This window comes from Gossypium hirsutum, chromosome A09 (assembly GCF_007990345.1).
Source record: "Gossypium hirsutum isolate 1008001.06 chromosome A09, Gossypium_hirsutum_v2.1, whole genome shotgun sequence".
Lineage (NCBI taxonomy): Eukaryota > Viridiplantae > Streptophyta > Magnoliopsida > Malvales > Malvaceae > Gossypium > Gossypium hirsutum.
The window spans coordinates 31156337-31171590 of NC_053432.1; the positions used below are offsets into that span (position 1 = coordinate 31156337).

At 32.1% G+C, this 15254-nt stretch overlaps 1 protein-coding gene across 10 annotated transcripts; it reads right to left on the bottom strand.

Annotated features, from left to right (window-relative positions):
- Positions 1 to 8107: 8107 nt before the first annotated feature.
- On the bottom strand, positions 8108 to 14436 carry LOC107888841 (protein SPA1-RELATED 2). 10 transcript variants are annotated; one of them, XR_005901838.1, is made up of 10 exons: positions 13908 to 14436; positions 13217 to 13407; positions 12946 to 13103; positions 12290 to 12426; positions 12004 to 12081; positions 10243 to 10371; positions 10072 to 10130; positions 9463 to 9570; positions 8910 to 8990; positions 8108 to 8396 (listed from the first exon to the last, which is right to left on the bottom strand). XR_005901838.1 is itself a non-coding variant. In XM_016813088.2 (7 exons), the coding sequence occupies exons 3-7, from the start codon at positions 13421 to 13423 to the stop codon at positions 10565 to 10567; spliced, it is 795 nt and encodes a 264-aa protein (XP_016668577.1). In that variant the 5' UTR covers positions 13424 to 13449; positions 13908 to 13936; positions 14021 to 14436; the 3' UTR covers positions 10401 to 10564. The 10 variants fall into 10 exon arrangements, 4 of the variants coding, with proteins under 4 accessions (XP_016668578.1, XP_016668575.1, XP_016668577.1 ...); XR_005901836.1 differs by having other exon boundaries at positions 12004 to 12114; XR_001681501.2 differs by having other exon boundaries at positions 8108 to 8459; positions 12004 to 12114.
- Positions 14437 to 15254: the final 818 nt, after the last annotated feature.

Sequence of the window (15254 nt, forward strand, 5' to 3'; positions counted from 1 at the left end):
TCTAGCCATTGGAATGGCTAGTGATGATTATGTTTTGGTATATATATATGTATTAAGTTTATTCTATAGAGATAACATAAGTGTTTATTATTGATTGATTGAGAAAGGTTAAATGAGTATGCTTATAAAAGGTAAGATTAAAAGCATGAATGCATGTAACAATATGTCATATTAGATGTTATAAATTGCTTGAACTCAATGCTTGGCTTGGTTGGTGTTTGGATGTAAGTTTGGTGCAGGAACTTAGGAAAAATTTTGGGTGTGAAATGAAGCTAGAAATGACTTTATTTTGTCCATATATGCAGACACATGGGTGTGTGTCTAGATCGTGTGTGACACACGACCTGGTACATGGGCGTCTGGTTAGGCCGTGTGTCCCTTGCATCTTAAATTGGATAAAATAGAATGCTCAGAATGAACACACGGGCAAAGATATTGTAACATCCCGAATTAAGGCCTAGTCAGAATAGTGGTTTCAGGACCACAAATTTGACACAGTAAAATTTGTTTTTATTATGTTTTTATGATCCATAATTTCACGGGATGATTTTTTGAAAATTTCGTTCGAAAATTTTGACGTTTGGGCACTCAATTTGGTTAAAAGGACTAAATTGTAAAAAGTAAAAAAGTTGATTTCTACATGTTAGAGGTGTCTAATTGTTATGAAATTTTAAATTGGAGGCCCTTAAATGGTAATTAGACCATTGGATAATTGTTTGGACAAAAATGGACATGAAATGGGTGAAATAGAATATTTTTAAGTTAGGGGCATTTTGGTAATCTAGTAATTAAAATGAATTAAAAACAAAATTAAAAGTCAATTTTTGTCCGTCTTCTACCCCATGGCCGAAACTTGCATGGAGAATACATAGCTAGGGTTTTTCAAGCTTCCAAGCTCTATTGTAAGTCCGTTCTAGCCCCGTTTTTAATGATTTTTATGTTTTTGAAATCCTCGTAACAAGATCTACTCATTTCTACTCATATTTTGAGCTAGGGTTTGTGTTTTAAAATTTAACCATGGATGACTTGCATGTGTTTTGATGTATAATGGTAGAAAATTAATTCTTGGTGTGTAATAAACGACTTTTACTAAGTGATTTTCGGTGAAATTATTAAAAAGGACCGTTTTGCAAAAGTTACAAAATTTGTCATAAAAATGTTATTTAGTAGAAATTAGGGGCTGATATAGTTATGAAAATGATTTGGATAGGCTTAAAATGCAAGAAAATTGGATAAGAATCATATTACGAGCCTTGGGGCAAAAGTGCAAATATGTGAAAGTTTAAGGGTCAAAATGAAAATTTGTAAAAATATGATTTTTGGATCCATATGAATAATGTGACTAATTATTAAGCTAAATGTGATATTATAGATCAAGGAAAATGAGATTCGGGCATAGATTGAGAATGAATGAGATTATGGACTAAATCAGAAGAAATAGTTGTGCTCGCATTCGAGGTAAGTTTGTATGTAAATAATATATCGATTCTTTTTATGTTATTATATTTCGTTATTAAATGATATGTGGCTACCTATAGAATGATCATTTGATGTAAATTACGAATCGAAATAGACTATGAATGAGTTTGTTAAATGTTAAAAAGTGAGGAATTTCCCGGTTGAACCTTCGGAATAGAAATGATACTAATGATCCATTGTGAGAACACATGTGTAGTACTGTGTGTAAGATACCATGTGTTTAAGATGGTTTTAGGTCACGTGTGTAGTAATAAGTGCAAGCTACTACGTGTACTAGATAGTTAGGTTGCATGTGTAGTACTAAGTGCAGACTATTATGCGTACCTGACAACTTCAATCACGTGTGTAGTACTAAGTGCAGGCTACTACGTGTATCATATGGTTAGGTCACGTGTATAGTAATAAGTGCAAGCTACTACGTGTACCAGATTGTTGGCCGCATGTGTAGTACTAAGTGCAAGCTACTATGCGTACCAGATAGCTTCGGTTACAAGGGTGGTAATATGTGCAGGCAACCGTGTATTTGTTATTATTCCGATGATTTCAACGGGAAATCGACTAAGTGAAAATACATATGAACATGACCATGTGATGAATAAGTGCAGGTATATGTTTGTGGAAACTTATGAGCAATGTGCTCGATAATTGAGCGAACTTTCGGTAAGATGGAATGGAGCAAGTGAAATTACGTAAGAGTGAAATTTGTAATAAAACAGTTTTGGACAATAGTAGTTGTGTAACTTTGAAAAATCACCAAAAATTTTGGAAATCTAATTAGAGGTTGAATAAGATATGAAATTAAATATTTTTAAGTTTATTTTCATATAAAGGAAATGATGTAAGCAAAAGAATTTCATATTATGAGATATTTGAATTTTTGTGAGATAGGGTCAGAATGATTTCAGAATCCCCTGTTTTGACTTGGAAATATCATTAAAATTGTAAAAAAATAATTATGGGTTATAATTTATATGATAAAAATCCTTAATGAGTCTATTTTCAATATAAATAGATGGGAACATTAATTGAAACCCGTACTATGAGATAATCAATTTTGAGTAAAGAAAGGTCGAAGCTGTCAAGTAGCAGAATAGGGGTAACTTTAAAGTATAAACTGTACTTATTGGCTAGACCAAAAATTATGGAAATTTTATGGTAAAAATATATATGATTCTAGTTTTAGAGAAAATTTACAGATCTGAATTTGGAGTTTTGTAGCTCTAGATATAAATAATTTAGTAACTATGACTTGAGAAAACAGCATGACTAGAAAATAAGTAAAAGTGTGATTATGATTATATTTCCATGGAATCATGTTGATAATTTGCTTATTATTTTCATATGGACTTACTAAGCTTTAAGCTTACTCCCTCTTTTCCATTTTTTTAGTGTCGTCAAGTCGGCTCGGGGTTGGAGATCGTCGGAGGCAGCATCACACAATCAAGCCAATACCTTTGGAATATTGTTACATATGTTAGAATTATCAAGTGAGTGGCATGTATAGGGACCTAGTTCTATGACATGTGTTATTATGATTTGGCCAAATGTATTCGCCTATTTTGAGCTATTGTATATGGCCATGAGATGTGGCTCATATTGATTATAGCTTGTAAGTATAGCTAGTCAAGTTATTATTCATTGCTTATGATGTGAAGATATGATTATGTTTGTTTATCATGCATGGTTGGCACTATGTCATGTGTGTTGAATGCATGTTTTATGACCATGAATTAAATGTGTAATATGGAGATAAATAATAATGCTTGAACATGGAAGTTTGATGATAAGTTGAAATAAATTGGCACAAAGATAACTATGGTATGGCTAGTCTTGGCTTAATGTGGGAATGTGTAACACATGCATGTTGATAGGTAAATGATATGTTTGTATCATAATTGAGGATGTTGAATGCCATTGGATCCATGTATATGTGTGTGCATATAAGGGTAAAAAAAGGCTTGGAAAATAGCCTAAGAGTTAACTACACGGGATGAGACACGACCGTGTGTCTCAACCGTGTGAAGGACACGGCCTAGTGACACGGGTGTGTGGCCTGGCCGTGTGGTTCAATTTATTTGCTGACATCATAAATAGAGAGTTACATGGCCTGAGGACATGAGCGTGTTGATGGCACACGGGCATGTGACCCTGTTTCATGAGAAAAATTTCTAAGCTTTTCCCAGAGCTTTCCAAAGTTCTCGGTTTAGTCTCGAACCCCTTCTAAAGTATGTTTTGGGCTTCGTAAACCCAAATAAGGGACTATGTGCATGTGATTGAATGTTTTAAAATATGAATGAAATTTTATGGCCAACTTTGCATGATTGTTTGAGTTTAAGTCCATTAATGCCTCATATCCTATCTCGGTGTCGGACACAGGTAAAGGGTGTTACAAACATGGGCGTGTGTCTCAGCCGTTTATACTACACGGCCTAGAACACGAGCGTGTTTCTTGGCCATGTGAAACCTGTATCTAATTTTGAAAGAATTTAATTAACCACACGGCCTACCACATGGGCGTGTGGTGTGGCCGTGTGTATAAGTCAAAAAGTTACACAGGGTAAGACATGACCTGAGGCACGGGCGTGCCTAAGAGTCACACGGGCGTGTCCCTAAACCACACGGACGTGTGAGCCCTGCAACTTGGAAAATTTTTATAATTTCGTGAAAAATTCTCAGAGTTTCCGATTAAGTCCCAACTCGATTCTAATGCTCGTATTGGGCCTCGAGAGTCCATTTAAGGGACGTTACGAATGATTTCAAAAAGTGATTAGTAATTGACTTGAAATATCTACAAATATTTTAAAAGTTTTGGTAATACTTTGTAACCCTGTTCCGGCGACGTACACGGGTTAGGAGTGTTACACCAAAACACGAATGTACTCAAATCTCGCGTTCAATCCAAATCGAGTATTTAAATCAATAATTCATTTCCAACCATAGAATATATATAATATAAATCATAAATTTATAAAAATTTTAAATTTAATCGTACAAACTTACCTGGACTAAATTGTAGTAATTGCAGAAGTTTAGAGACTATTTCGCTATTTTTCCTTTTCCACGAGTATCTACGGGATCTTGATCTAAAATATAAAATTACTCATTATTAGCATATATTTCATTTCCAATCCATTTTACAATTAATACCCTTTTATTTTTTAAATTTGCACAATTTCCCTAAACTTTTACAATTTTTGCAATTTAGTCCCTTAACTCGAAATTCATCAAATTAACCAATTTTATCAAGTCAATATTTTATCCAAATATACTAGGCCCTCAAACAGCCCCTAATAAACATCAAATTCAATATCAAACCCTAATATTTTGACATTTTCATAATTTAATCTTAAAATTAAAATTTAACAAAAATCTCTTTACAAAATCATCAAACAACAAAATCAAAGCTCCAAATACATGATATTCATAAAAAAATCCAATATTCAACAATGGCAACTTCCAAAATTTTTAGCAGAATCAGAAACAAAAGTACGGGCTAGTTGGACCTAGTTCAAACAATATCAAAAACATAAAAATTACAAGAAATGGGTAGGAAATTCAATCACATGAATAAAAAATTGATTGGCCGATTCTCCTAGCTTGAAAAACCATGAATTTCGACTATGGCGATGTAAAATGAAGACAAAAACTATTTCTTTTACTTAATTTTGTTTTATTTACAAAAATGCCATTAATCACTTAAATTTTTAATTCATTTAAACCATGTTGCCGTCCCACTACATTAACTAATTATAATTGCTACTTGAGTCCTTCCTCTTTCATTCTTTAATCTATTTAATCAACTAAATACAATAATTACTAAATTCTGTAACTTTTACAAATTAGTCCTTTTTTAATTAATTATCTAAACATTGCTATTTCTAACCCAAATTTTTATACGACTATAATGACTCTACAAATATTCTAAAAATAATATTTACGAGTCAACACGATGAAAATTTGTGGTCCCAAAACTATTGTTCCGATACCAGTGAAAAGCGGGTTGTTACAATTGGTATTAAATGATCTTGTATAGTTTGAATGGTTTATAACTTGTGCATATAAAGAACTCACATGTTGACATGATTGTGTAACACCCCAAATCTAGCTTAGACTTTATGGTCGAATCCGAAGATGTCATAAGGTAAAATTTTGAAAACAGAGTCGTTTCTTCCAATCATTCAAGTTTTATAGTTCATATTTGTTTATAACTATTTTCGAAAGTGTTATTTAATTCACTTACTGACTAAAACATAATTTATAGCAGAAGTCTTAAAACCGTAATATTTTAGAAATCCAGTTTGTGTTTTTAGAAAAACCTTTGTTTTTGTAAAATCGTGTTTCCCATCTGCTTTGCAATGAAAGTGTAACACCCCTTACCCGTATCCAACGTCGGGACAGGATTCGAGGCTACCGGACTTAAACATTCACAACATGCAAAACCGGGCCACAAAATTTTACCAAAAATTAAAACATCTCGAACACATGCATATCGTTCCTTATATAGGTCTTCGAAACCTATAAAATAAATTGGGGTGGTTCAGGACTAAACCAAGAACATTGAAAATCTTTGGGCAACTTAACTAATTTTCTTGCTTCAGAGAGTCACACGCCCGTGTGGATTGGGCCGTGTGGTCAATTTCAAGGCTATTTTCCAAGCCAATTGTCACCCTTAATTACCTACATACACTTATACATTTTCATAACAATTGACATGGCATATTTGAGTAATTATATATTCACAATCAAGACACAAGCATGGCATTCTTACAACAACACATAACATATTACCAACCATGCATGGCAAACAAGCATATGCACATCGCCAATATCAGACATAACATGAATAGCTAGATGTAAAAGTCAGAATCATTAGCTCACTAAAGACCAAGATATTTGGCCAAATTATAATAACACATGTTATAAAACTAGGTCCCTATACATGTCACTCACTTGATAATTCTAGCATATGTGTTTATACTATCGAGGTGTTGGCTTGATAGTGGGATGCTGCCTCCGACGATCTCCAAGCCCGAGTTAACCTGAAAACACTAAAAGAAATGGAAAGGAGGGGGTAAGCTTTACGCTTAGTAAGCTCGCATGAAAATAATAAGCAATTTACTAACATGCTTTTCATAGTAAAACTATCCCAATTGTACATTTACACATGTTCTGGTTAAGTTGTTTTCTTGAGTCACAGTCACTAAATAATTTATATCTAGAGCTACGGAACTTAAAATTAAGATCTGTAAATTTTCCCAGAAACTAGACTCATATATATTTCCATCGTAAAATTTTCAGAATTTTTTGTCTAGCCAATAAGTACAGTTTATTATCTAAAGTCTCACTTATTTTGCTGTTTGACAGCTTCGACCACTCTTCACTAAAATTTAATTATCTTTTGCTAAAAAATTAAAATGAGGTTCTTGTTTCTTTATTCTGAAAATAAATTCAATAAGGAATTCAAGCATATAAAATTATGTTCCTTAAGTATTTTTTTTACAATTTTTAATGATTTTTACAATTCAAAACAGGGGATCACGAAATTAGTCTGAACCAGTCTTAAAAAAATATAAATATCTAAAAATAAAGAATTTCTTTGTTTTCTCTGTTTCCTTTATATGAAAATAGATTCAATAAGATTTAATTCCATATCTCATTCAACTTCTAGTTCAACTTCTACTATTTTTGGTAATTTTTCAAAGTCACTCTCCTGCTGCTGTTTTAGATTATTTATCCCAAATTTCATTCATTCACTAAAATTTCTTATTATCAACTTTCAAGATAATACTCATCCATATTCATCTTATCAAAAATTCAATCACATATCTAACTCATAATTTAAAACTCATATATTCATATTCCGGTATTATCCCACTTTTTTTTCACGTTAAATTTCATTTAGCAAACTTGTTTCTCCCGGTGAACACTTCAGAAAGTAACAATATCTGGTGGTTTTAGCACATAGCTCCACACTATTGGGCTAACATGTAATTGTGGCATACGCACTTAGCGCCACTTTTCAAATTAACATGTAAAACCGTGGCATATCCACTTAGCACCACGTTAATGAATCAATATATGTAACCGTGACATATCCACTTAGCACCACGTTACATGTTTAACCGTGGTATATCCACTTAGCACCACGTTAATGAATCAATATATGTAACCGTCACTACAGCAAAATAGACTTTTAGCGGTGTTTTCACAAGCGTCACAAATAACGCCGCTATAGCAGACGCCGCAAAATTTTGTGGCGTTTATTTAAAAAAAACGCCGCTAAAGGTCCTGGCCTTTAGCGGCGCTTCTCCCAAAAACGCCGCTAAAGACCATGACTTTTAGCGGCGCTTTTTCGCAAATGCCGCTATATAACAGACCTTTAGCAACGCTTTTTTCATAAACGCCGCTAAAAAATATAAATTTTAAAAATATATATTTTAATTAAATAATATTTATTTTCTATGATAAATATTATATTATGTTTTATTTTTTAAATTTGAACTTTAAACCATACACAATTTTTAAAAAATCATTTATATGTAACTCAACAGAAATTATGTTTAAAGATTCGTTGCATCACTAAACAAAGAAAAATGATTTACACAAATAAATAAAAGATAAGAGAAAATGAAGGTTCTAATGAGCAAACTATTTTATAAGCAATCAGAAAGAATAGTACAGGAAATTCTTAATATCCTACTTGGAGAAAGATCGGAAAATATACAGAGGATGAGAATGAGTACAAGGAAGCATCTTTAAGTTGAACCATTCTTGATGTCAGGTTCCTTGCCTGTCTCAGGGAGAAAACACTTGCACACAACAAAGACATGATGTCCCTTTCTCCATTTGACTTAATCACCCACATTCTCTCATACCCTTTCTGCCAACAGCAATTGTTCAAGTTCTTCTCTTATTATCTGTATTTGATGAGAAAATTAGTTCATAGCTGTGATACTTTCACAATATTGGCCTGAAATACCCTACAAATCAATACCATATTGTAAAATCTCCAATATTCTTATCATGTTAAGGTGTTTATTGATAAATTTCTTAAGAGAAATGTTAAGCAATGCCGTGTAATTAATGCATCACTTTTTTCTTGAATTCAGTTAAAGTAATGTATTAAATGTTAGAAAATATCCTTAAAATGAACTGTTCAAGATTCCTGAAAGGTTGTGGGTTTAATATCTTAACAACAAGTATCTTAACAACAATCACTTGTAACGCACGACAAGAATGGGTTTTTACAGTTCATTTGTCAACTTAAGAACACTTGATTATAATGTGGTAAAAGAGGTTTGAATATAAAAAAGAAGCATTCAGAGTATGACTGGACCTCCAATTGATCAAACAAAAGAATACATAAATAAGAAATCATCAAGGCAAGATGTAGACCAAAATGCCAGCTTTGAACAACTCTCATAGCTTACCTCTAGATCTTGAACTGCTTGTTCCCTTGTAATTTCCTTTTGCTGGCGAGAACGTTTGAGAAAGCCAATGCATAAGATTCCCTGACAAATTATTATCAGTACAATCAAGGAGTAAACATAAACTCAACTCAAAATCACAGTTCTGAAGCCTTTGCTCAATTCCACCCTAAACTATATTTTACCTCCTACTGTTGTTTAACGTTATATAGAAATTATTCTTTAGTTCTAATATCTAAAATTACAAGCACAAAAGCAATATCAAGGTCTGATGAACAGTTAGATTTGACTAAAAATACCAGTAAATCCAATAAGCCCTAATTATAAATCTAAAGATTTGAAATCTAACTTTGGAACAAATTATAACACAAAACTAACAACAAAAAAATACAAAATAGACAAACAATCACGCAACAAAACTAGAGCAAATACAAGAATTTAAAAAAAGAAAAAAAAAAGATGATAATAAAGGACACTAGCTAGAACATTCCAACATGAAAATATTCAGTATGATTCAGTATGATTCAGTATGAATAGTAAGAAACAGCTTGCCTACCTCAGCAGCTTCCGAACTTGAAGACAGGTACTGATAATAGTAATGGCACAAGGCATCAGGCACAGATGCTAGCGAGTTTGCCCAAACATCAAGGTTCTGATCTGTAACCTGAGGTTAAACAACAAATTAGCTGTGAAATATGCACATTCACCAGCTTAGGCAGCTGCTTCATACCCCTTCAGGGCCTCAAAATGTATTTGTGCTAGAGAAAGATAAAGATATACCACAAAGAAAATATGAAAATCAGATTCTATGAACTCTATAAATTGTTAAAGCTTGTCTTCCGGCCAGAAAATCAAGAAAGAAGATAACTTGGGTTCTAACATCAAATGCAAATAACTCCCAGTCAGGCTTTTCTATTTTTCAAACTAACTTCATGTTCAGAAAATATAAACCCTGGTGTTGTGGGGCAAGAACTTCTCTCTTCTTGCAGTTCCCAAATAATAATTCAAAATTTCCACAATTTTCAGTTTATTGAATTTTGCATCAAGCTTTTAGCATAGGATGATCAACCCTTGTAGCTATATAGGTCCTTTAATGCTAGCTAGTGCAGATTTACAGAATAAAATGCAGTAACAAGACGAAAACACTACTGAATGTTACAGATACCTCTTCACAAAATGTCATTGCAATTAATCGATATCCATCTACCAGCAAATATTCCTTTACTGCACAATTCAGATCTTTACGTTCATTAGCCTTTAATGGGCCTAAAGTAGAGAAGGGAACATCTCTCATGGGATGTGAAAAGAAAAAAAGAAAAATTTCCTCAGTGTTTACCTTTACCGCAAGAACCTCACCAATAGTAAACCTATATAACCAGGTAGCAGTCTTGACCATTTTGGTGCTTCTAATGATTCTTAGAATCATAAATAGAGACTCTTTCAATCGAACAGCATGCTAAAAAATCTGTCATACAAGGAGATCAAATTTTCTCTTAAAATATCATTTACAAAATGGAAGAAGAAGAAGAGTTTAGTTGATTATTTTGCTATTTGTTCCATTTTTTCTTTTCTGTAAAAAGAAAACAAAAAGAAAAATGAACAGAAAACAAGAGACAAATATCAAAAGTGTCAACCAAACAGAGATCAAGTGCATCCATTCAAATATCAAATAAATAAGAAAATTTACTACTCAATTTATCCCGAAGGAGATCTACTTTCCTTTGTAACTCAGTCTTCAGTTTCATAACATCTTCTCGAGCTAACCGTAATTCATAGTCACTAAGTGCTAATTTTTCTTCTATTGCTTCTTTCTCTTCTAGCAAATTTTGAGGGTCTACAACTGAATTTCAAGAACTATATTAGATGAAACCATCAGTAAGATTCACTTATTCCAGATCTAAATTGAAAATGGACTTTTGCTCTAGGGCTTAGAGCATTGATAAATGGGTAGAAACATGCAACACCAGCAACCAACGATTATTTCTTTAAGCAGATACTTTAATCTCACGCTCTAAGCACCCCAACCCCCAAACTATCAGAGGTGCAATCTAATTTCTGTATTTAATTGCTTAATTTGATTTCCATGTCAACTGGAATTAAGAACCATTTCCTTTTCTCCTATCTTGAATGAAGTTTTCATAATTTGCTATTTTCTGCTTGTACTTCCAATATCACCGGAACCTATAAATTCATTTGGTAATCATAATAGTTTACATAAAATGCTACTTTCTGGTTGTAGTTCCAACATTACTGGAACCACAAGCTCATGCAGTAATCATAATCACTAATTAAGTAGCTACATCTCAGCATAAGAATTCTTTGATATATAGAACATGTATTGCCTAAAATGATGGTAAATGCCTTGACAAGTGAATTCAATACAACACACGTATGCTGTGAGAGGAACCATTTCATATACAAAAGAAAACATTTCAATACCAAGCAGAACCTTGATTTCTTTACCTTCTCTCAACTGCCAAGAGAACAAATTTAAATTTCTTTACCTCATAAATGTAACTTCCATTAGTTATTAATTGTATTACCTTTCACTTCCTAAGAAGTTTATATAACTAGTTTAAAGAGTAACTAAATACTACAGTAATTTCAATGTAATTACTTTATTATAAAAAATAAAATCATAAGTTTCATTCTTCCAAAAAAGATGATTTTTTTTTTACTTATCTTTTGTTGATATCCGATCAGGATCGAGATTTTGGTGAGCTTAGTTCATATACAGTCTCCCTCTTACCCTTACCCTACCTAACGTCCTTCCTAACACTCTCCTACCATTACATTTCCTAATTTCCTTCTTATCGCTTTTCTACCCTTACCCAGAGCCACCCCGAAACCTGCATTTAGCACCGTCACCTTGACAACCGGCATCAACAATTTTTATAAGGTTCCATTCCGTTATTACTTTTACAAAACACTGCTGGAATCAGATTTTCTCTACATGTTGATCTAACAATAAGTAACACTAAAAACACAGTTCATATTTAAACCAAAAAAAAAATTAAAAGAAATAAATTTATATGTCTAAGTCATTCCCGATTTCATACTTGAAAAAGAAAAAGGAATTAAAGAAACACAAAAGTACCTCCAAGAGATTTGTGGCGAGAGATCTGATCAACAGGAAAATGAGAAGGATCGGCGAAGAATTCCTTTAGACGCATAGCTTGAGCATCACGACCATCATCAACAGATCTAGCTTAGTCAATCAAAAATAAATCTCAAAACCACAAATACCCATAAAGATCTCAATGAACACCAGATCGAAACATGCAGATAAATCAAAAGGAGAAACCCAAAAACCCAATAAGAGATCAAAAGAAATTTTTTATTGAAGAAATCAAATTTAAATAAAAGGAATAAAAGAAAGGTACCAAATGAGATGACGACAGTATCATCTCGGAAATGCAATAATAATTCTGATTCAGTATCATCTCGGTTAATGGATGACGACAGTTCTTCTGCAAATACTTCTTGGAATCTATTAAGTACTTTGGATTGTAGGATATCCCTGATAAATATCAACAACTATAAACTTAGAATCCTATATTGAATTATAAATGGACATCAGGGTCCTAACATTTACAAATACAAGCACAAAGAAAGCAAGTTTATACTAACGTAAGCATTAATGCTTAAGACTTAGCCATAAAATAATAAAGCCGAAAATGGTTTCATCAATATACCGCTACTTGAAATTTAATTCCATGCAGATCTCCAAGATGACTACTTCACATTTTTGTTTTTTATAGTTTGTTAATTTTCTATTCTTGTTCTTTCCACCAATAATAAATGGAATATAATTCTCCAATCAATTCATCATCTAATTCACTGATGCTTTTTGCAAGATACATAGGTTATCATAGAGATATAGCTTACTATATATATATAATTATCATAGTCTAATCACTAAGGCATTTAAAATTCTAGCCTACACATTGGCATGCTACTTTTTCAAAGTCTCCATATCCAACATCAGTTATAAGATTCTAGAGCTTCACATTTAGCACCGATGAACAATTTGTAGTACCTCGTTGTTGGGCGCAAAGAAGGTTCTGGGTGAAGTAGTCTAAGACAAAATCCAGCTTCCTTGAGATTTTCTGATAGAAAAGTTAGAGGAAAAATCCTATGGCATAGATCCAACATTGCAGCAGCATGTGCTCTCTCAGATTCAAATTGACAAAGCAACTGAAAGAAACAATCAAATTGCTTTTTAGAACGAATACAAATATCCACTCTCTTCCACGCAGATAAAAAATAGATAAGAAAACAAATAAAAGAAGAACAATTGGTTTTTGTACCTCAAAAAGCAGCACACCCAAACTGTATATATTAGATAAAATTGTGCAAACACCTTCATTGATTTCCTCTGGACTAGCATACCACTTCTCTTCCAACTGCTCATTCACAGAGACTGACTGATGCTGAGCTGAATTAGAAGAATGAGAGCTTCCAAAATTGCTAAATTGTGTACGGGAGGCATTGCTCAGTCCTGTAAATACATCCATCCATGACAAAGAAACAGGAAACTAACCTGTAAATGTGGTTGATGTATAAATATTAGTAGTAAATGACACAAATGATTTTCATAATGAATCCAATACAGAAGTTTGTCCAGTATTGTTCTTCAACAAGATTCTCTAAGAAGAAAAAATCAAGAAGATGAGGGAGAGATATTGAGATCCTGTCAAGCAAACATCCTGAGATAAACTTTTTACTTCTAATGAAAAAATATATATCATAACTGAATAACAAGTATCAAACAGGCAAGACCATGAAAGATTATTGAATTCTTAGCCAAAAGCCTATGGACTATTTGTTAGGATATGTGAAAAGCTTTAAGTGGCTACAGTAATTGTCTAAAATGGGGATGATATCCAGAAGAATCTGGAAATTGGTGTTTAAGAAAAACTCATAAAGTCAATTCCTAAAAGGAACGAAGAATTTGATACAAAAAACAAAGAAAAATATATATAAGAAACCAAACATTACCTCCTCTTGGAGCAAAGTTGGGAGACAGTCTGCAGATGTAACTCATAAAGAAGGAATTAACTAAAAAGATAAATGGTAGTTTACTGAAAGATAAACAAATATACCCATCATACCTTGAGTGCAACCCTTCCTTTCTCCTCTTTACTTAAAACGGTACTGCCATCATCTTGTCTCCGAATCTCTGCAATCCACTTGATGAAATCCCTCAAACTAGAAGGTGTTGATCTAAATACCATACATAATACATTATTAACATCGGAGGAAGCTGGCTTCAACGATTTTGCCATCTATTCTTCATTCAAGTTTATCAGAACTTTTTTTTCCTCTTTTATTTTCTTTCAATGATAAATGAAAATGAAAATGATAAAAAAAAAAGAGAATCAAAGGGACTTCGGCGAAAATCAAAGGTATTTTGATTTGGGGATTTTGGGAAACCGATTTGAGGATATCGAATTGGGGGAAATTTTAGGGGATTTGGAGATTCAAAGTTTAAGGAACCAGACGCTCGGGGATAATCTGAATTGGGGAAAGTAAACGGGGATGTTTGTGGCATTTTTTATGAAAACGACGGTAATTTATATCTTTTGCGGCGTTTTTCAAAAACGCCACTAAGTATGCAGCCCAATAATTTTTTCTTTCTTTTTTTCTCTTTTTTTTTTTTTATTATTATTATTATTATTATTTACTGAAATGGTTAAATTTTAATTTGGTCTCTCTAATATATTTAAATTTCAGATTTTTTTGCATATACTTTAATTTTTAATATCATTTAGTCTATATATTTTTATAATATTATTAATTTATCCAAATAGTTAATATTATTAACTTTTTGATTAAAACATTACATGATAAAGTATAATTGGATAACATGAACTAAACATACAACTTTACGCACAATACCAAGACTAATAGCAGAATTTAACCAAACATATATAATTGCTATCATTTGAGTGATCATGACTAAAATTTTAAATTTTGAAAAGTACAAAAGATAAAATTGATCGATTTGAAAAATATAGGGACTAAAACTAATCAAATTAAAATATAAAGACTAAATTTTAAGTTTAAATTTCACTTAAATAAATTAAGTGTAGAGGAATTAATTTGAATTGAATTATTTTTAATATATCAAAATATTTTTAGATTAAATCTTAAACCATTTAATATATATATAAAGTTTATCTATTATCTCTTAAATAATTTAAACTATAATCATAAGTTTAATATATTCAAATTAATATTATCTCTTTTACAATTATATAAGAAATCATTTTATATATAAATAAAAAAATACTAATTAATCTAAACCCTAAACCTCTTAACCCCTATCCCATAAACCCTAAACAC